At 41.2% G+C, this 21,778-nt stretch overlaps 1 protein-coding gene across 2 annotated transcripts in view; it reads left to right on the forward strand.

Moving 5' to 3' along the window:
* Window positions 1-616: 616 nt before the first annotated feature.
* MN1 (MN1 proto-oncogene, transcriptional regulator) overlaps window positions 617-21,778 on the forward strand; it is a 44,217-nt gene continuing 23,055 nt past the window's right edge. For both annotated transcript variants that reach the window (XR_005776182.1, XM_040416543.1), the window contains exon 1: window positions 617-4,323. Coding sequence is in view for 1 of the 2 variants with exons in the window: in XM_040416543.1 (XP_040272477.1) it covers window positions 870-4,323 (3,454 nt within the window). In the remaining variant the exon portion in view is untranslated. The remainder of the gene's footprint in view (window positions 4,324-21,778) is intronic.

The raw sequence follows: 21,778 nt of genomic DNA on the forward strand, positions 1-21,778 counted from the left end.
TCGGGTGCCTGCAGCCAGTGCTGGACGTGTTCACACTACACACAGGATCCCTGCGGATTATCGGGTGCCTGCAGCCAGTGCGGGACGTGTTCACACTACACACAGGATCCCTGCGGATTATCGGGTGCCTGCAGCCAGTAATGGACGTGTTCACACTACACACGGGATCCCTGCGGATTATCGGGTGCCTGCAGCCAGTAATGGACGTGTTCACACTACACACGGGATCCCTGCGGATTATCGGGTGCATGCAGCCAGTAATGGACGTGTTCACACTACACACCGGATCCCTGCGGATTATCGGGTGCCTGCAGCCAGTGCTGGACATGTTCACACTACCCTGCGGATTATCGGGTGCCTGCAGCCGGCCAGTGCCTCCATGCTGCTGTATTATATATCTCTGACATGAAACTATCCACCTCTATAGACAAGTGTAGTAATAAGACCACGTCGTGCTCCCGTGACTGGCACGGCCCTGTGCCCGCTGTGTGGCAGCCGAGGGGTCTAGGTGTACTGTGGTCGGACCACCTTAACGCCTTGGCCCCGCCCCCTCCGCGCGCTGACATTGGCTGGAGCCGCTGAGAGGGATTCATCTCTGAAATGCAAAACTTGTTGCTGCCGTGCGGGGCTGAGGAGACACACAGTGCGGCCGGACTCAGACGCCTCAGCAGCGGCTAGGATGCGGGCGGCGCGGATGGAAGTTGCGGCCACTTGGATGCGGGAGCAGTGAGGGCAGCGGGGACTGTCGCTCCGCGCTTATTGGTGAGCTCCGGCCGGGCCCTATCACCTCCACCATGTGAGCTCCTCCACACACGGCTTCCTCCGCACACCCGTCTGGCATGTCTTCCCCCTGATCCGGGGCTGGAATTATGTTTGGGCTGGAGCAGTTTGAGCCGCAGATCAATAGCAGAAGCGCCGGCCAAGGAGACAGGAGCTTCTCTCAGCCCATGAACATGAGCTCTCACTTCAAGAGCCCTGCATTCCACCCCGCGGGGTCGTCTGCTGCCGTGGACCCCACCATAGGACCTCTCAACGAGCCTTCCATGATGGGCATGAACCTCAACATGAACGGAGAGCCCTATGGGTATCATGCCAGGGGGCACTCAGATATCCACGCGGGTGGCATGCAGCCGGTCCATGGGTTCTTCAACAACCAGCAGCAGCAGCAGCATCACCACGGCCACCCTCACCAGCATCATCCTCACTTCAGTGGCAACTTTGGTGGTCCTGATGCCACAGCCTCTTGTTTGCATGGTGGTCGTCTCATGGGTTACAACAATAATCTTGGAAATCCACAAGCCTTTGGTGAAGGGTATGAACAGTTGGCGGAGAACCAGGCAGGAGAAGGCTTTGGACAGCAGAGAACAGGTAACCTACCTGAATTTCAACATCCTAACTCCACTGCCTCTAACCATGCTGTCCCTGCTCCCTGCCTTCCCCTAGACCAATCTCCTAACCGAGCTGCCTCCTTCCATGGGCTTCCTTCATCCACCTCTTCTGATACTCATAGTTTGGAACAAAGGAGGATCCACAGTCAAGGGAGTGTTGATCCACTGGAATACAATTATCCCAGCGATGGTCCAGCAGGACACTTTGAGGTACCTGTGTTTTCTCCTTCTGATTCTGAGGGGCATTATGGTGCTGGGAGACAGGTTTCTGCCGGTTCTTTTCCTGGTGCTTCTGTTTTGCCAAGACCTCCTGGGATAGTGGGCATGACTAAGGTTCACCCACAGCAACAGCATGGGGTATTCTTTGAGAGGTTTGGAGGTGCTCGAAAAATGCCTGTGGGCATGGAGCCTGCAGTGAATGCCAGGCATCCCCTCCTGCAACAACAACAGCAGCAGCAGACAGGTTTACTTGCCAGACAAAACTCTTGTCCGCCAGCAATTACCAGGCAGCAGCAGCAGCAGACTGAAGGCAGTACCTCAAACCCAAACCTGCCCGACAGTGGACCAGTAATGCAGACCCAGCATTCACAGTTTGAGTATCCCATTCAAAGACTGGAGAATAGAAATATGCATCCTTATTCTGAGTCAATGTTCAACATGCAGCAGGGACCTCCTCAGCAACCTCCAAATCAAAGATTGCAACACTTTGATGCCCCTTACATGAATGTTACCAAAAGGCCCAGGTTTGACTTTCCAAATAACCATGCTGTTGATAACTGTGCTGCCTGGAATAACAGCAGCATTCACAATGCTGGCATGGACAGTCACCTTTCTCCTTCCACCTATCCTGGACTCCCAAGTGACTATACTCCCCAAGTGCCAGAAAGCTTCCCCCCTGTTCCAGCGTTGCAGCACCCTGGCCCAGATCACCAATCCATACAACAGAGACAAAATGCAGCAATGATGATTAAACAAATGGCTTCCAGAAACCAACAACAGAGAATGAGACAGGCTAATTTGCAGCAATTGGGCCATCACGGGGATGTTAATCAAAGCAGCATTGTCCATGGAGGTCAAGTGGGGAGTATGCCGCAGCCTAACTTTGATCGTGAGGGGGGAGGGATTGGAAATTTTGACCCTCAGAATCCACATGTGGGTCAGGAAAATGCTTGGTTTCCTGGACCTCATCCACCAGGAGATATTCTGCAAAGGAGGATGGGTGGGTCCAGTATCCCTGCAGACCCTGCATCGCATGACATTAGTTTACAGCAGAATGGGTCAAATATGCTTTTTAGGCCAGGTGTTAATAGGATGGGTCTTCAGGAGTCATTGGGGATGGCAGGAGAAGGGCATGTTCAGGCCTTGCATTCTCCAAGTATGCACTCTCAGTTTGGAAACAACATTACTAACTTAACTCAAATGCAGTCACCGGGTGGAGGGGTGGGCATAAATAGTTCTACAAGTGACAGGAGAGGACCCCCAGATTTCGCAACACCTGGTATAGGACAGCAGTCAGGATTTCCATTTGTTGGGCCAAATAGACAGTCAACACCACATAATCCAACAGGAGTAAACTCATCCCCAAGTTCCTACCCACCCCAGTCAGATTTCCAAGCTAGCCAGCGCTCCACAGCTAGCAAATTAGGGGCGCTGTCCCTAGGGTCATTCAATAAAACTAGTGCGAAGGAAAATATGTTTGGACAAAGCTGTTTAGCTGCCCTTTCCACAGCCTGTCAGAATATGATTGCTAGCTTAGGTGCCCCAAACCTCAACGTAACATTTAATAAAAAAAGCCAAGCGGAGGGGAAAAGAAAGCTGAGTCAAACAGAGAATGAACTGAATAACAGTAGTGGAAATGGCACTAGTTCTGAATATTTTCCTGGGGCCTCTTCTCAAGCCAATCAGGGGCCTGGTACGTCCAATAACAACAGCAAACCTGCAGGGCAAAATGGGGCATCTCAACCCACACAGGGAGAAACAAGCCTTTCCCCAAACTACAATATTGAAGTGACTCCTGGCAATGATGGCAAACCAGTTACTGGTGGTGGACGTGGGAGGGGTAGGAGAAAAAGAGACAGTGGACATGTGAGCCCAGGTAATTATTTTGATAAATATTCTGCAGACAGTGGGGGCGCTGTGGTCAGCCCAGGGCAACAGGGCCAGTCTGCAAATGCAGTAGAGCCCGGTGGGACTCCTCACGACAAGCCTCTGACGTCTCCGTCTTGGGCTAAAGGTGGTGAGCTGTTACTTGGTGATCAACCTGACCTCATGTCATCTTTGGACAGTGGCATTCAAAGTGTGACTAAATCAGATAGCAGCTCACCTCATGTTGACTTCTCTGAAGATGTCAACACTACATATGGCAATGAAGATGAAGTTTCCTCTAGTTCAGATAACAACATATCTAAACCAAGTAACTGTCCTTTGGTAACAGGGTCTCCAAAAATTCAACGGAATGAACATGGACTTCTTAATGGACAAAAACCCATGGGTCTAAATATGCTAAATAACACTACCTCTCTCCCGGACAGTTATGGGTTGAGCAGTACTGGGGCTGGCCACCCTGGCACTCCAGGGATGGAACAGGTCCGCACTCCAACTAGCACATCAACCCAGGATGAGATCCACCCTCTAGAGATACTTCAAGCACAGATACAACTTCAGAGACAGCAGTTCAGCATTTCTGAAGACCAACCCTTGGGGATGAAGAATAAAAAAACTGACTGTACTGCTCAAAATGTGGACAGTGAATTGAACAGTTGTTGCTCTGACAATGTCAAAAATTCTATGAGTACGATAGACCTTGACTCTCTCATGGCAGAGCATAATTCTACCTGGTACATGCCTAATGAGAAATCATTGATGGAGGGAGAAGAAGATGACAAATCTATCACACCTTGGGATAAATCAAAGAGCCAACCAACCAACAAAGAAGGTATATACATTTAATTATACACTCCTTGCTTCAGGTCTATCTTTACAGTGTTGTCATCATGTATGTATGCTTAGGCGAAAAGTGCCAACCGGAATTCATTTGCCAGTGACCAGCAAATAAATTACAGCCAATTATCCCTCTAATTTTATATCCCCCCCGTAAAGTCTGCACAAGCATTGCTTACTGTACATAGGTCATTAAACAGCCTCATCTAGCAATCACATTTACAACCAGGCTGAAAACTTAAGAAGCCACCACTAGGTAGCTGTATATCTCCTCCAGATCTGCACCACCCTTGGTTGGTAAGTGACAAGGGTGCCAGCTCGGATTCCTCCCACCACCCACATCTCGTTGCAGACAAAAGAGGAACTATTCTATCCTATCCTAGTCCTGATAAAATGCTATCAGTTAATTAATAGGAGCCGCCTGCAGGGCAAGGACAGAGGGTAATCAATGTTTACAGTTCAATTTAGAAAACCTCCAAGAGATATATAGCCCTTCACCCTATAGCGTGCACTGAGTAGCAGGGTTGTCTCTTTGCACTCACACAACTCATCATTGTTTGAGGTTATTTGGGGGCCAATGTTCATTTTCTGCTAGTCACCTAAGACGCTGGATGATTTATCTCTCTGTTAAGACTCCATGCAGAAGTCTATGTAAATTGTACAGTCGAATTGCGTGTGTGTTGATATATAGGGCATATCTATGTGCGCACACGTGCAATATGATGTTTCTGGATTCTATGGGATGTGTCATTTGAATATTTTTATTCATGTTGAATAGCATTGTTATTCTAAAAAAAAAAAAAAAATCCTACAAGGTTTCAGACAACAAAAAAAAATTCTGTAATGTATTTATTTCTTGCATCAATCTATTTTGTATGTTCTTGAAATGGAATCTAATATAACTTTATTTTCACAAATGTCCCAGTTTATTGTCTTTGCTTTTTTGTTTGTTTGTTTGTTTCTTTTTTTTTTGCCCGGTGTGAATTGTAGGCAGTGGATTTGGCAAGGCTGCGTGTGGACTGGTGACTGGTCATTTCAGATTGCTTCACGAGGAAAGCATTGCGTTTAATCCAATCTCGTCTTTAAATAGGCAGCCCTTCATTCCATATTGTAAGAGTGTGGCAATCCCAGTCTGCTTCCTAAAGAGCCGCTGATGGGCTGCAGCCTGGCATCGACTGAAGAAGACCATTAGGGGATCAAAAGACTTAAGATATTAGGGAATAGGTTAAGGGGAATTAAAAAGAGAGTTTGGCTGGTTTAAAGTGCATCATTTAATCGCCGTGGTCTTGGTTGGCTTTACAGCTTTGGGTTTTGGAACATGAATAGAAGCCCCCGCTGGTCGCCTCTTTGTCCCTGTTTAATGCTCAGCTCAGGAGGGCCACTGTTTGAGGAATGAATCCTTAGCATGCATAGCACAGCAGACTGTGGAGCACATCATCATCCCCCCTGCTCTTAAATTGGTGAGCTCGGGGCCCCTCATCTTGATTATTAAGTGGGGCTTCCTATGGCAGTGCCCCCCTCCCACTTGAGTCATTGATGGCTGTGAATATACATAGATAGATTTTCTTATTTCACATCACACATTTAGTAGAATATCAATCAACACAAATCAATAAACGTCAGGCATGAACTATAATAATAATGGCTATATTTTTATTAAAAGCTGCTGCAGCGCATCACATCCAGTGATTGAAGTGGAATTATTCCATAGGAGAGAGAGAGTGACCGTCAGGTATACATAGTGTTTAATGGCATGTGACGGTCTAATATGGACCTACTGAGACTGAACTAGTGTGTGGGATGTAGGTGATCTGTGTCATGATAATAATTCCTATTGGAATGACCATAATAATTATTAATATTCAGTGAAATGAAATATTATTTCCCCCTTTTGCTTTCCAGCTATTAATTTGAACTAAATATTGATTAATATTTAATAAGCCCAATGGCGGCAGAGCGATTCCAGGCACCGGCTGTGGTCAGGTATACTGGGACACAAAAGAGGGCAGTGGTAAAATCCACCTCATACCAGTAACCAGGTTAGTCCCTACTTAGTCCTTACAAATTGTTCAGCTCGGGCCGTGTCCAACAATTGCTCCCTGTTCTTTCTCAAAGCCATCTTCTGTTTCGGGAATGGCCACCAGCGTTTAACCTTCCGCCATAACCTTTGCACTTCAGTGGCGTGTTTTAATTTAACACCATATAATTCCGCTCTGAGAAGAGGGATTCAAATATTTAAAAAAAAACATGAAATATTTTATATATATATACATATATATATACATATATATATATATATAAAATGTATTGTCGGTATAGCCTGAGCTATTTTTCCTGATTCTTTCCTTTTGGACACACGTTAGGTAATACCTTCAGGCAATTTTATATGGAGGAAATCTTCATTCTGCTTCACAAAGAAATGGTTGTTTTTTTTGTCTTGGAGCTGGGTTGGGGGGATGGTTCCAGCAGTGTGAGGGTTAAATCCATTATGTTTTTTTTTTTTTGTTTTTTTTTCCCTTAAAATTCCAAAGGTCTCTGCGAATGCCTTGGTTTGACATTTGCTCTGCAGGAACATGTAACTTAAAACCACACAGGTGTTAATGGAGCTGGATGGAAATGGATACAAGTTACTCTGGATGTTTATTATCACGTGGATTTTGCCTCTTTATTTTCAGCCATTTGCCTCCTGTGTGTGACTTTCCCTAAATCGGCCCAAAATCTTAACCCTAACAGTCCCCTTTCCACATGCGTCCTGCCTTCCACGCAGGCTATTTCCTCGGCCATAACTTTTAGCAGCACTCATATTGGATTTCAATCAGTATCAGTTTATTGGCTGCAGTCTGCATAGATTTTACGTCACAGATTAGGGTGCTCTTCTTTTACTACCCGGATAATAAGCGGTTTTGTAGATCTTTTACATGTAAAATAGTCATCCATGAAGGATTTGATGTCCTTTAATAAATGATCTAGATGAGCTGATTGCACTGATAAAGAGCAGACGCAGAGAATTCTCCCAGTGAACATTTCAAAGAGCTCAGCGCTGATCTTTTTATGTCATACTGGATGGCGCACGCAAAACTTTTTTTTTTCATAATTAGCCATCTTACCCCACGGGCAATTAAAGTATGTCTAAATTTCAATAGCGGCAGGGCATACTCTGTGACAAATTATAGTCATTAGCCAAAATGCTGTTAAATGTAATTTAAATTGCTTTTTATTTATTGACTTTCAAGACTAAAGAAGCTGAATATTTTTACATATTGTTTCTTGTGAATAGATAGAAAGGGAAAGAAAAACCACACCTATGCATTTTCATCATCCAGGGCCTAGTTTGAAATATATTTCGTTTTTTTTCTTTCTATTATTATATTTATTGGCTGTTATAGATCGTGCTTATGATTTAACAATAGGATACATAATAGAGAAAAATGTTGAAAGAATATTTATTTTTATTTTTTTGCCTTAAGAGACAGATGTGGATTACTACTGCTCCGTACATGTAGTGTGTTCTTGAAAATACAATAACATAGAATGTAAGGCCTTGAGTAGCAACCTTCCAAACGGATTCCTTACACAGCACTTTGATGGGCGAGGTGACATTTTTTGATGTATTCATTAATAATTGAAGAAGCTCCAAAACTGGCGCTTGTAAATAAATACTTATCCCTTGCCGCACTAGACTGCTGGGAGTGATCCTCCCCCTTAGATCTGTCAAATAGCAGGTAGAGTTTATCATTGTTACAGGGTCTGTCACATAAATGTACATATGTCATCTGTTCTATCTATCTATCTATCTATCTATCTATCTATCTATCTATCTATATCTTATATCTATCTATTATCTATCTATAGAATCTACAGTATCTATTTCATTATCTGTCTATCTCATATCTCTATCTATCTACGGAAATCTATCTATGTAATATCTATATCTATCTATATCTTATATCTATATATCTATCTATCTATCTATATCTATTTATCTATCTATATCTATCTATAGAATCTACAGTATCTATTTCATTATCTGTCTATCTCATACCTCTATCTACGGTAATCTATCTATGTAATATCTATCAATCTATGTAATATCTATCTATCGATCTATCTATGTAATATCTATTGATCTATCTATGTAATATCGATCTATCTATGTAATATCTATCGATCTATCTATCCCCTATTTATCAATCTATTTGTCTAATAGCTATCTCATAAATATCTATATTTCTATCTACTTCATATCTATTTATCTATCTCTCATAAATATCTATATTTCTGTCTACTTCATATCTATTTATCTATCTGTCTATCTATTATCTATCTAATATAGGTATATTTATTTTTAGAGTAGGTCCTGTCACCTATTGTCATGGAATCACACCCTATGATTTTGCTGTACAGATATAGAAGGTACACTATATATGGGGTATGGCTGATTTGAGAAGATAAAGCAGCACAGCTATATAAAATATAGTATATTATGGCATATATAAAATATACTATGTATTTACTGCTATTCTAGTATGGTCATACCTTTATGTATTTATTCTAGCCAGAAGTGGCTGTGATGATTTTTCTTTTTTGGGTGAAAAATGTTAACTTCTTATAAATACTATAGAAATAACACTGCATGTAAAAACACAGGCAACCATCAAGTACCAGATAAGATGACAGATCATAAGAGGTAGGTATCCTTATACATGAGTTCCAGTAATTGTCATAGGAATATATTTTCTCCTCTTCACTCACTTCTCCACCCACTTATACGTCATTAAAAGCAGAGGTCAAAATTCAATATTCCGAGCCTTTGCTTTGCTGTATAATGAGCTGTCAAGGATTAGCTGAGAGCAGTTGAAAAAAAATGTTCCATTATATGAGAGCATTTTGACGACATCAACCTCTTAAAATGCAATTGTAATGTCATAATGTCACAGTAAAAAGTCCCACAAAACAAATAACCTGGTGCAGAAAGAAGTTAAAGAAGAATTTGTACGTAACCTGAACAGGAGACCGTTTTCAGTAAGACAAGACGACCCTTTTTCCTACGCAGCTTCATAGCTTGAATCCCCATGGACAAAGTGTTTCATCCGTCACAGTCTATTCGCAAAATTTTCTTCTGGACTATTTTCACAATTTTTTGAAAAATAGCTGAAATTAAAACGATTTCAAATGCTTAGAGCATGCCTTTGAAATTGGGATGATGAAATGTTGATTTTAGGACTGTGTGAATAGGCAAATTATAATAATTTACTGCAACATTTTCTAAAATGGCTTCAAATTTATATTAATATCAAGCTATTTTTGAGATGGTATAGCCCAATATAATCAATTATACATATTCTACCTATACAGCTTTTTTATAGGGAACACTCGTGTCTTTCTGGTATGAGAAGCAGCAGTGCACGGATGAAATCTTTTAGTACTTACAGTGCAATATTACATTTATATATTTTACTTATTCCACTTTGACTCAAAAGTAGAAGAAAAATTGTTAAGAAATTGTGTAACGTGAAAATAAAATAAAAACATTACATGAAAATCTCCCTTACGCCTAAGGTAACATCTGTGTAGTCTTCTGCTTGGGAGTATAACCCAGACCTGCGCCTTTTACTGCCTTTATGTAGTTACAATGAGTTGTAAAGAGGGGTTTGTGACCTTCCTTCTCTGTATCATCCATTTCCCAGTCTTTCTGATAATCCATATTGGTTTCCATTAGTTTAGGGATGACTATTATGCAGAATTAGGTAACCATTATCCACTTTATTCCAGTCAATAGTGTAAATAGCCTGAGTGAGCGTTTGAATGAAGACCTAATAGGTCTACAATGTCATATCTCGAGATGGTTCCACGCTGCACATACTATTCACCTTCAGCATTTTTTTATATTATGCTTTCTTACCCTCCTCGAGGAAAATCGGATTCTCCACTTCTCATCTGTAAAGTACTCAAGCAATTTTTTTGTGAGCATGAACCATCACTGTGTAATTTGTAATTATTTTTTCGTTTCTTCTCACTTATTTCCTGATTTATTAGTACTTTTTAGATTTGCCGGTATAATGACGGTACACATAATGTACACTTCCGGCAATGAGGCTGTTTCTATATTCCTCTTGTAGGTTATATTGCTATAAGTCACGCAGACACTCTTAAAAAAAAAAATCGAATAATTTTCAAGTAGTTATTGCTTTCAGTGGAATGAGTGCTGTTAGACTAGGCGGGTATCGATAGTTATGGCGTCTGGATTGTACCTTTTTTTTCTTGCTATTATTATTTTTCAGGTGGATTTTAGTGTCTTATGCTAAACGTATTTAGGGAGAAACTATGGAGACTTCCTATGACATGGCCCATATAGCTTTTGGGATGCTCTTCAGCAATGGATCCTCCTCCATTCTGACAGACGACCTGGTGACTCCCTTCTACATAATGCAGCAGGCAGCAGTGGAGCGCTTGTCTGGGATGTAGTCACACACAACGGCACGGCTTCCAGTGAGGTCGAACGGGGCTATTCTTTTGATAATTTGGAATCGTTTGGGGTACTCACCCCAATAAGTGGTATTTTATTTCCTGATTGAGACAAGCATATGTGCTGTAGTGCTATAAGCAGTAGACGACTACTTTCCAAGAATGAAGACTAGATTGAGACATTTCATCATGTGTTCGGACTTTGCAGTTCAGTAAAGCAGCAAAGTAACCAAGTCTTGATTTAAATAGCGGGGCATTGGTGTAGTTGCACCGTGCCTACTCTGTGAGAAATGGCCACACTACGTTATCATAGGACTTCTTTTCTTGTATAGGTGTCAGTTTGGTGTTCAGTACCGCATGTCGATGTCTATTGAATCTCGATCTCCATGTAAAGGCAGCGGTGGCACCATTAAAATAACATAAAAAACTGTCACATGCCTCAATGCAAGTGCTGAAACGGTTTCCTAAGCATCAAGATGCAAGGAAGGAATAAAAGCTGCATGTCAAAAACAAAAGTGACACAGTAGAAGAAGCTTGCGTTTCATCCAACATGTGACAAACACTAATGCATCTTAAACTGGAGCTAATAGAGTGCAGTAAAAGTGCTCCTGTACCAGGGCAAAAGCAGCAGCTCCTTCAGGACTCCAGGCGCAAGGGGTTACAGTTGTCTGTGCCGCTGCTGTCCTAGCTTTACAGTAAATCTGCAGACTATATCAATACATTTTCACAGAAGGGTGATTACTCCAGTGCAATCATTTTCCCTTCCAAGAGGTTACTTGACAAATTATTTCAGTAAAAAACAAAGGGAAACCATGAGATATGAATAGAAAAGGATTAGTAAAGCAGTGCGTTTTCTGATCATACAGTATATGCTACAGATAATGCATGGGCTAGTTCATGCAGGAAATGATATCCATGTCCAGTGGGCATGGTGCCCCCTTCTAATGCAGGGACAGAAGCCTCAGAGATGATGGAATGTATTCACACCTGGTGTGGCAGAAAGGCTTACCATTACTGCAGTGAAAAATACATACATTTTTTTTGGCTGTTTTTTTTTCCACCACTGTGCGAATCGTTGGAATTTCTGCAGCATCTTGTGAATACACCCTCATAAAGTGAACTTATTTACCTGGAGCGATAAGTAAAGTCACAGATGATATTGTATGATTTGTATAGATCCATATTCACAGACTCAAATATTAGGTTGTAATATTGGGGTAACAGAGGGGCGCAATATTGGCATGTGTATCTGCAGTTGCTTCTTTGTGGTTAAATGATGATCCAGGCTATATTTCCTATTAGTAAGGGGATAAGCATCTTTTTCATCATGTACGACATTATCATGTACGGGCAGAGGGGTTGCTGCATTATTTATTTATATTTTACTTTTTTTTTTAATGACTATTACATTTTTATTACGAATATGTATAATATCTTCCCCTCAATCAATAGGCCCATATGTATAATCCTGTAGCATTATAGTTAAAATAGAATATAAAGTGGGGAATCAAATACAATCCATATGTCTATGTTGTGTCAGATGCATCTCTGCGTTCCAGAGGTTCGAACCATTGTTTTCGCATTTATGTCTGTTTAGGTCTAAAAGAAACCAGTTTTACTCCAGGATAACTGTGTGTATTATTCGGGCCATCTGTGGTATCTGCGAGATTTCTGTGCAAATTTGCCGAAATGAAAATTAGCATTCAAACTTTCATTTATGCAAATAAACGTTGCTAATATATACAGAAAGTATAGAATTATTAGTTAATTACGTCTCACCAAGAGTTGATATTGTTGACACATTTTCAGCTCACACCTCACTCGTTGGGTTTTTATCACCTTCATATAGATTGGATATTTGGGTAAATAGGTAAAGAAATGACACATTTTCAGTGTCAAATATGGATGAGGTGTGACATTGACTGTGACAAGGTGCCGTGCATGATAGACATGATAACATATAATTCCATACCTACAGTGTGAGCCTCAGTCTTATGATCTACACCTAAAATTAGCTATGATCAGTGATTTTTGCAGGTAGCTTGAACATTGCTTCTCTGGGCGCAGAAAGCTTGTAGGTGCTGTCATAATGTATGTATCTGAAAGACCACCTCTCTAGGACACCATTTTTGAATACAGTTTTGAATAGCTGTCTAAAAGAGGTGTCACTATATTTTTTTAATTGCAAAGCCATCTTTGTCATTATGGGATCACTAATAGTATAAACTTCACCTTGCACACAGTAGTCCCTGTTGGCTTGCCTCGGGTCCCAATCCACGAGCATTTTAGTTGAGCAAAGCTTCAAAAGTATGGGCCAGTTTTCTATCTGGCTAAAAGATCTCCCTTCCTCCTTCACTTGCTTGTGGGAACGGCAAATTCAAGCCAAATTTAACAGCAAATTCTGATCTCAGTTATTTATGGCATTTCTGTAACTTGGGAGTTAGTTCAGCAGCATTCACTTCTTTGGGTGTTACAGGCACAGCACAGCAAGATCGGCCATTTCTGTGCAGCAACCACGTCAAAAGCTGGGGCGGGGTCCAGGGGTCCCCTGTTCTGGAAATAGGTGTGCGCCTCTTAATATTTGTGGCACATCTCAAAATTTTCGACTTTTGACACCAGTCTTCTGATAAATATGGTCCTTAGATTGCCTTAAAATGTTGATATTTGTATCAGGTATATTTATTGTATTTAAGACAGTTCCTCTAAATCTTGCACTTAGTCCTGGCCATATTCAGGATTTTAGTTTTCTTGTGCACAGGGGTTGATTTAAATGTGGGCCTTAGATTGCACTAAAATGTAAAATAATCTTAGTTTTTTTTTGGGAACATTTTAATTCTAATTAGCCCTTACCTATGGTAAGTTGTCTCTAGCACATCTCCAGTATGACTCTAGCAGGCATATCTCTGATCCAAGTATGCTTTCTGCTTTAAACCCGATGCTAAATACTTCATGAATATTATCTGCTAACCAGCTATGAGGTTCTGACATTATATGTTCATGGTTTGGACTTTAACATTAAGGGGGCACTTATATTGAGAGCACAGTTATTGCATATCTGCAAGGCATATGCAGTGTCACTAGTATAATAAAGGAGACCTAGACTTTGTAAGACAAGTGACCTACCAATAGTCCTATATATTTACACAAAAGTTTACAGAGGTTAGAAAAATCTGATGGTTATACTCACACCCAGATGACTGTGCCAAACACATCTTGTTAGTAAATCAGCCCATTAATCTGTAACCCAGTGTAAGGTTGTTTGAGGGAACTCAATGGCGGTTCCTTTATGAATTAGCTCCATTGATTGACAACCGTTTGTAAGAAACTACGTCATTGATCACTAGCACCTACAGTGCAGTCCCAAAGCAAACAGTTTCCCCCCCCCCCTCTGAATTGCATTCAGTATTCATTTCTATGGAAAAAACTATGCCTGTACCTTCTGGTATGTACATTTGTTAGTTGTTTCTTGGGGCACACTCAGCATTGTGTACACAGATATTTAGCCTTTCCTGAATAAGCCTATCACTTAGAAAAATGTGATAAAACACAGCTCAAAGTGGAATGGGCACTACCAATGTCTGATCACACGAGTCATGTCTGACTGCCTGGTTGCTAGAAATACACTTCCTAACAAAGTCTTTTCAGATGGGTGGTTAAGCATCAGATCGGTAGTAACCAATCTCTAGAAGATTAAGGTCAAATTGCCATGAACAGTTAAGGGCAGGACGGCTTGGGACAACCAAAAACACAATTTTCTACATTTGTTGTAGCCAAAATTGCTACACGTTTAAGGGGTTGTCTGCTTTGGAACATCCCTTCTTGTCAATAGTGTCCCTTGACATTAAAGTGATCACAGAGCTTCCTCTGCTGGGACCCCCCAGCAATCAGCTGTAACCTGTGTGAAAACCTGGCAGCAAGTGTTCAGTTTTCCTGCAGCACCCCCACAGGGGAAATGAAGCATTACACAGTGTCCATTCATATCAGTGGGCTGTCTGTGTAATGCAAGTCGGGGCAGGTCCAGCAGAGAGAGGGATGCTCTTCGTTAACTACTCTCTGCACTGACCAAGAAATGAGGATCCTGAAGAGAGGATCCCCTCTCTATCTATTCTGAATTCCATATTAGGGTGTATGAAAGTTGGTTTTCATAAGTGGACAACCCCTGTAAATACTTATGCCTACTCAAATGAAATATTCCTAAAAATAAATTCCATTATGTTGAATGGATAAGGAGTTATATCGTCCACATCATATGTAAAGCATACTTACGGTAGATAAATGTACGTGATACTTGCATATAAATGCCAATGGATTACTTCCATTTTTGTGGATGAGAACATAGAAAGAAACAGTGCTCCTTCAGCTATACTTCCCAAATTTAACAAATTCTTAGTCTTAAGAATTATTATACATTTAAAAAATGCTAAATTTTTTGAAACCATGCTACTAAGTAATTATCTGTGCGATCAGAAATTTTTATTTTTTGTGTTTTACTTATTTGGTCTACAGAAAGATGTGGTTTTGCATGGAAGGAGTTCTATAGTGTAGACCCAGGAAACATTAACCAATGAACTTCAGCAACTAAGAAACACTAAATGACGTACCAAGCAGACCTGAGAATCCATAATTCAGTGCTGATGACTGCATGTCATCTTCTCACTATCAAATGGAAGGCAATAGAAGGGTAGCTAATGTGTATCTATGTCTAAGGCTACTTTCACACTCGCGTTTGGTGCGGATCCATCATGGATCTCCACAAACGCATCCGTTCAGATAATACAACCGTCTGCATCCCTTCAGAACGGATCCGTTTGTATTATCTGTAACATAGCCAAAACTGATCCGTCTTGAACACCATTGAAAGTCAAATGGGGGACGAATCCGTTTTCTATTGTGCCATATTGTGTCAGTGAAAACGGATCCGTCCTCCATTGACTTACATTGTGTGTCAGGACGGATCCGTTTTCTATTGTGCCAGATTGTGTCAGAGAAGATGGATCTGTCCCCATTGACTTACATTGTGTGTCAGGACGGATCCGTTTGGCTCAGTTTCATCAGATGCAAGCAGCATTTTGGTGTCCACCTCCAAAGCGGAATGGAGACGGAACGGAGGCAAACTGATACATTCTGAGCGGATCCCTTTCCATTCAGAATGCATTAGGGCAAAACTGATCTGTTTTGGACCGCTTGTGAGAGCCCTGAACGGATCTCACAAACGGAAACCAAAACGCCAGTGTGAAAGTAGACTTAGCTGTACTGTACTTGTACAATACATGCAGCTGTAAGATTAAAGGAGTTGTGCAAAGTATTGAAGGTATCCCTTGTCCACAGGATAAGAAATAACTAACTGATCCTTGGGGGTCCCACAGCTAGGACCCCACTGATACCAAGAAGAGGGGTCCCTGTCCTGATGGAGTGGCACCCCGCACATCCACCCTTCCTCTCCATTTATTCTCTGTGGAACTAGGAGAGCACTGTACTCAGCTTTCTCCGGCAGTCCCAAAGAGAATAAATGTAGCTAAAGGATGCTGTTCCATCAGGATGGGACATGGGATCCCCGCTCTTGGGATCAGAGGGGGACCGAGCGGTTGCATCCCTAGTGATCAGTTAGTTATTCCCTATCCTGTGAATAGGGGATAACTTTAATACTTGGTACAACCCCTTTAATGTTTTGATCAGTAGGTCATTGGGACCACACCATTTATCAGCAGATTTCTGGAGAAGCCAGCATGCATTTCTACAACTATACATTGTTTGGCAAAACTATACAGTACCTAAGAAAAGATGACTTTCTGAGAAACCCCGTAACCCCATTTCCAACTATCCAGTCACCGTCTTCAGCGGTGATGATGGCACCTATGGCCAATGAATGGCTGCAGTGGTCATGTGCTGGATCAGCACGTCACTATAGACCATCAGGGACCACCAGAGCAATGGCGCTGGAGCGTCTGAGGTGAATAATGTTAGTTTTTTTATGATATATTTCCTGCAGATATTTTAATTTACTAAACTCTTGGAAAATCCAAACTAAAATACAGGCTGCCATAACTAGCACCTGTCTGGCATCTGTAGAGCTGAAGCAGGAGGCAGGGTCATGTCCTGCAGGGTAATAATGGGATCATTCCTGATTGTGAAGGACTTGATTCTGATGAGAACGGTACGTTTGGAATTTGCTAATTATGCACTTGCTTCGTAGTTACTGAGTCTAATCAAATATCAAGTACAGACCTATGGTAAGGCAATGCTATATGGATCATTAGTGCTTACTACTCTTCATAATATATTCAACACTTCCACGTTTTTGAATTTGGAGTGAATCCTGTTCCTTTCCATCTGTGCAGAACTGGTATTTCCTGTTCTTGGTTTGTGTAACATTGAGATAAACCTGCAAATTGATTAGCATAACAATGAAAGGATGTTTTTACTAGAATCGGATAGAAATTTGCATTCACCCACTTTATTAATAACATATTTGCAGTATTTTTTTTACTATTACTTCTTGGAGTGTTTCCTACATCAGTAGATGGAGGTACATGCACCATACGTTCATAAGCCCTGATTTCTTTTTATGTTTTTACAGGTATATGTACTAATGTAGCAGAGCTAAGTTTTTCATTTATTTGAGATCAAATTATTTGTGCATGGTGAAGTAGGTTTACCTGCAGCCCTATGTAAAACCACAGGTAGTAAATTGTTATGTCACAAGTGACAAGCTCTGCTGCAACTATTTTACGACTCTTGTACTGGATGAATGATCCAGCAGATGGCTAGAACTGATTCAGACGACACTGGCAAAATGGGCGTTACTTGGTCTTTCAGGGAATGTTCTTTTTGGAGTTGTTTCTCCTGACTTCTCAATAAATAAGCTTGCGTGGCTAGACAAAGAGTTCATGTGTATTTCACTAAATATGAACCATAGTCAGACACTTTTTGACAGTGGATTATTTCCTGTGGGAACAAAGGATCAAGCTGTTTAAATCCAGTGTGCTTCTTTCTTCTTTCCCTCTCGGTTTCCTCCGGTTTCAGCTGAGTTCTCCCTAATGCATATGTGCACCTTAAGGCCTCATGCACACGACTGTTGTTTTGGTCCGCATCCGAGCTGCCGTTTTGGCGGCTCGGATGCGAACCCATTCACTTCAACGGGGCCGCGGCCCCGCTTAAAAAATATAACTTCCTATTCTTGTCCGCACTTTACGGACAAGAATAGGCATTTATATTAACGTCCGCCCGTTCCGTTCCGCAAATTGCGGAAGGCACACGGGCGGCTTCTGTTTTTTGCATGTAGCCTTAGGCCGTGTTCACATGTGTTCCTAAATAGCTGCGGATTTGCCGTTGTCGTTTTTGTGCGGAAAATCCTCAGCATTGTACAGTACCAGCCAAGGGGAGGAGAATCTCCAAATCCTCGCCCACACGTTGCATACAAAAAAGACAGTGTAAATTAGTCTGCGGTGCAGATTTGAAAACTGCAGAATGTCAGTTTATGCTGCGGATCTCTCCAGAGGATTTCACCCTTTGCAGTGGAAAGGGTGAAGTCCGCTAGCTTTTCCATGGCAAAAATTGCATGTAATACATGCAGTTTTTGCAGAAACGCGACAAAAACAGCAGTGGAATTTTCCACTGGATTTTCAGTCACAAGTGAACCCAGCCTAAAGGTATGTGGCCTAAATGCTGTGGATTTCCGAGCAGAAAATATGCAGTGTTTTACCATAGCAACAATGGGATTGAGATTTTAAGAAATCTCATCCACATGCTGTGGAAAAAATGTGCAGCGTTAGTCCTCTGTTTTGTGGTCAGCAAATCACGGATCCGCCTACTGAGGTGACACACTATGGACATAGGGGTCATTTATTAAGACTGGTACTGACCTCTACATAACTTCGGCGCATCTACTGCCAGTCTAAAGGTAAGCCAGCGTCCTTGCTGAAGTCGATTTAGAACATGCTGGCCCGTCCCCTTCCCACACTATGCCTACTTTTCTATACCTGGCGTGAGCAGGAAAAATTTGCATATTGCGGTGCAAATAACCTTTGCGCCGCAATCTGTGATAGATATACGGCATAAATGTGGCGTATATTATTTAGTAAATGACCCCAATAGTTTATACAAACCATTGTCACTTATGAGAACCTACTGCTGATTCATTTCCATTTCGTTACTTTTTCATTTATAAGGTATTTGTATAGCAGCTTATTACACTAGTGTTTTAAAGGGAATGTATCATTAGAAAATGACGTTTTGTGTAAATCATTTTTTTATTTTAAACTTATTTTTAAAGAATTTTTGGTGATGTTTTTAAAATTTTCCATGTTAATATCTGTATTAAAAAATAAATCCTTAAAGTTTTTGCACTGGTTACTAAGCCTAATAATAGGTGTCACTTCTTGGTTTGTACAGATCCCTTTACTGCAGTTATCTGTATATAATTACAGGAAGGACTACAACAACATATATCACTTATATAGATAACATAGAAAAACAGTGAAATGCTCGCAGACTGCAATATTAATGGATTTGAGTCTACGAGAGAAACAATCTAATGATTGCTTCTTCAAGTTCCCTAGGAGAACTATTAAAAAGTATAAAAGAAAAAAAAAAATATATATATATATATATTTGTGAAAGTGCTTCCATTCCCCAAAATTAAAATAAACATTTAAAAATATAAAAATCATAGGCTTCACCTCGTCCGAAAATGCCCATACTATTAAAATATAAAAATATTTATCCCATACGGCGAATGGCATAATGGAATAAAAATCAAAGTCATACTCACTCCAAAATGGTATCAATAAAAACTACAGAACGTCCTGCAACAAATGAGCCCTCACACAGCTCCGTGCACATACAAATAAAAAAATTATGGGGGGTCGTAATATGGCAATGCAGCGTTTTTAAAGTTTTTTTGCAGTATTAAAACTTAAAAAAAAAATTATAGAAATGTGGTGTCGTTGTTATCGTACTGACTGAGAATGAAGGTCAGTTTTACCGCATCGGAAACAAAACCCATAAAACTAGTGGAAATGTGCTTTTTATTATAATTCCACTGCATTTTAAAAAATTTCCAGCTTCCCACTACATCGTATGCAGTAATTGGCGCCATTAGAAACCACAACTTGTCCCACAAAAATAAAAAAGTTATGGCTCTGGTAAGGCAGGGAATTAAAAAATGAAAAAAGAGAAATTGGCCCGGTCCTGAAGGGGTTAAGATCATTATATTTAATTAAACTGTAATGATGAGACTCGCTTGTTAAAACAAATATCCGGTTTCACCTCAGAAGTTTGCATTGGTAAGCACCTGTTATGTAAAAGAAATACCATGACCTTCAGGCAATCTAACGCAAGAACTCAGGCTTCCTCCTCGGTCACAAAGCTCCATGAACATACCTGATCACATCGGAGACAGATCACTTACAAATCGACAATTTATGGCAGTTTGTACTAGATTGTAATTGCTTGGCTAGGAAGATGATGCTACAACTACTGTGCATGCTGGGTTGTGAAACGGCGACACCCCGATCAGGCAGACGATTGTCGGGAGGGAATTATTTCTTCCCGGCAGTCGGCTGCTTGCTACTGGAGGAGACAGTTGCTATTACATGCAGCGATCTCCTCCGCAGCATGGGGAGGACTGATCGCTAAGCCATCTCTCATCCCCATGACGGCGGCAGATCGTAGATAGACAGCATGATCTGCCGCCGGTAAATACTGATCTTTCAGCATGATCTGGATTGCCGGATGAGCGAGCGTTTGCTTGTTCATCAGGCAGTCGTGGCAGTATTACGAACGCTTGTTAGCGATCATCGGGCGAAAAAATCTGCCCATGTAATAAACCCTTAAATCTAACCATAGATAGTGCTTTATCAGGCCCAGCTTCACCATGAACACAATTGACACACCCACAAAAATTTTAATGGGAAGCAGGAGGTAAGTGGTTGCCATACATCACTTATCTTGCAGGGAAACAAAGAACTGGAAACATTAATACCTTCCAACTCTCCATGGAAGGAGGGAGATAAGTAGCTTCAGGTACTTTGTCTCATGGTAAACAATAGGACTGGATGGGTTGAAATCCGTCCTGATCCCTTTTACCTCGCTGTCCCCATACACATTACTGTAGGCTGTTGGAATGGCCCATCACATTATAACTATTGCGATCCGAATCTACTGAGTTCCACAGATAAACTTGTACATTTTTCTATAAGACAACTCAAAAGTTTCTTTCCATATGTAATACTCTATCAGTCTTCTTAGCCAGAGGAACATTCACCTCTGAGATGAGACTGAGTCAGCAGCACGACCACATTCTATAAAAATAGCTCTGAATTCTTTATTTGTGACCTTTTCAGAGCTTTTTGCCCATGGATTTTAGCCAAGGACCTAATGAGACTGGGCCACTGCTGGGCAATTGCAGCTAATCAGCGAGCTACAGGTAAAAGTCTTCTATTCACCCAAAGGCGTCATCTGCTCTTTCTCCTCAGCTAGACGGCGGCTTAGATCTGAATTTGCATTTTAAATTTTACAAGTAGAAGGAAAGTAATATTTGTGTGAAAGTCACGTTCAGCATTAGAAGAAGATATCTAAAGATTTTAGCTATTATTTTTTTATATATGGGGGTATTTTTCATTATATGGCTGAATAATTCCGTGTATATACCTGGAAATACGCATGGGCTGCCTATACAGAGGGACATAGTACTAAACACATACAGTATATGGTATACATTTTCCACATTGGAAGTCAATGGCCAACATATGCAACTATGCCCATATGTTGGAGGCATCTGCCATAGGTATATGGCAGCAATTACTCATGATGTATACCTTGGAAGATAGCATAAAACAAGAGGTAAAAAAGCAGCACTTCTTATGTCTAGATTGTTTTTCTGAAGCAGACTTACAGTACACCGCCATCCGCATACGGCTGTGGTTCAGCCTAATACATAGAAGGATGGTGATGCAAACACCACTGATATTTGGTGCTTTAATATA

The sequence above is a fragment of the Bufo bufo genome, chromosome 2 (assembly GCF_905171765.1).
Source record: "Bufo bufo chromosome 2, aBufBuf1.1, whole genome shotgun sequence".
NCBI lineage: Eukaryota > Metazoa > Chordata > Amphibia > Anura > Bufonidae > Bufo > Bufo bufo.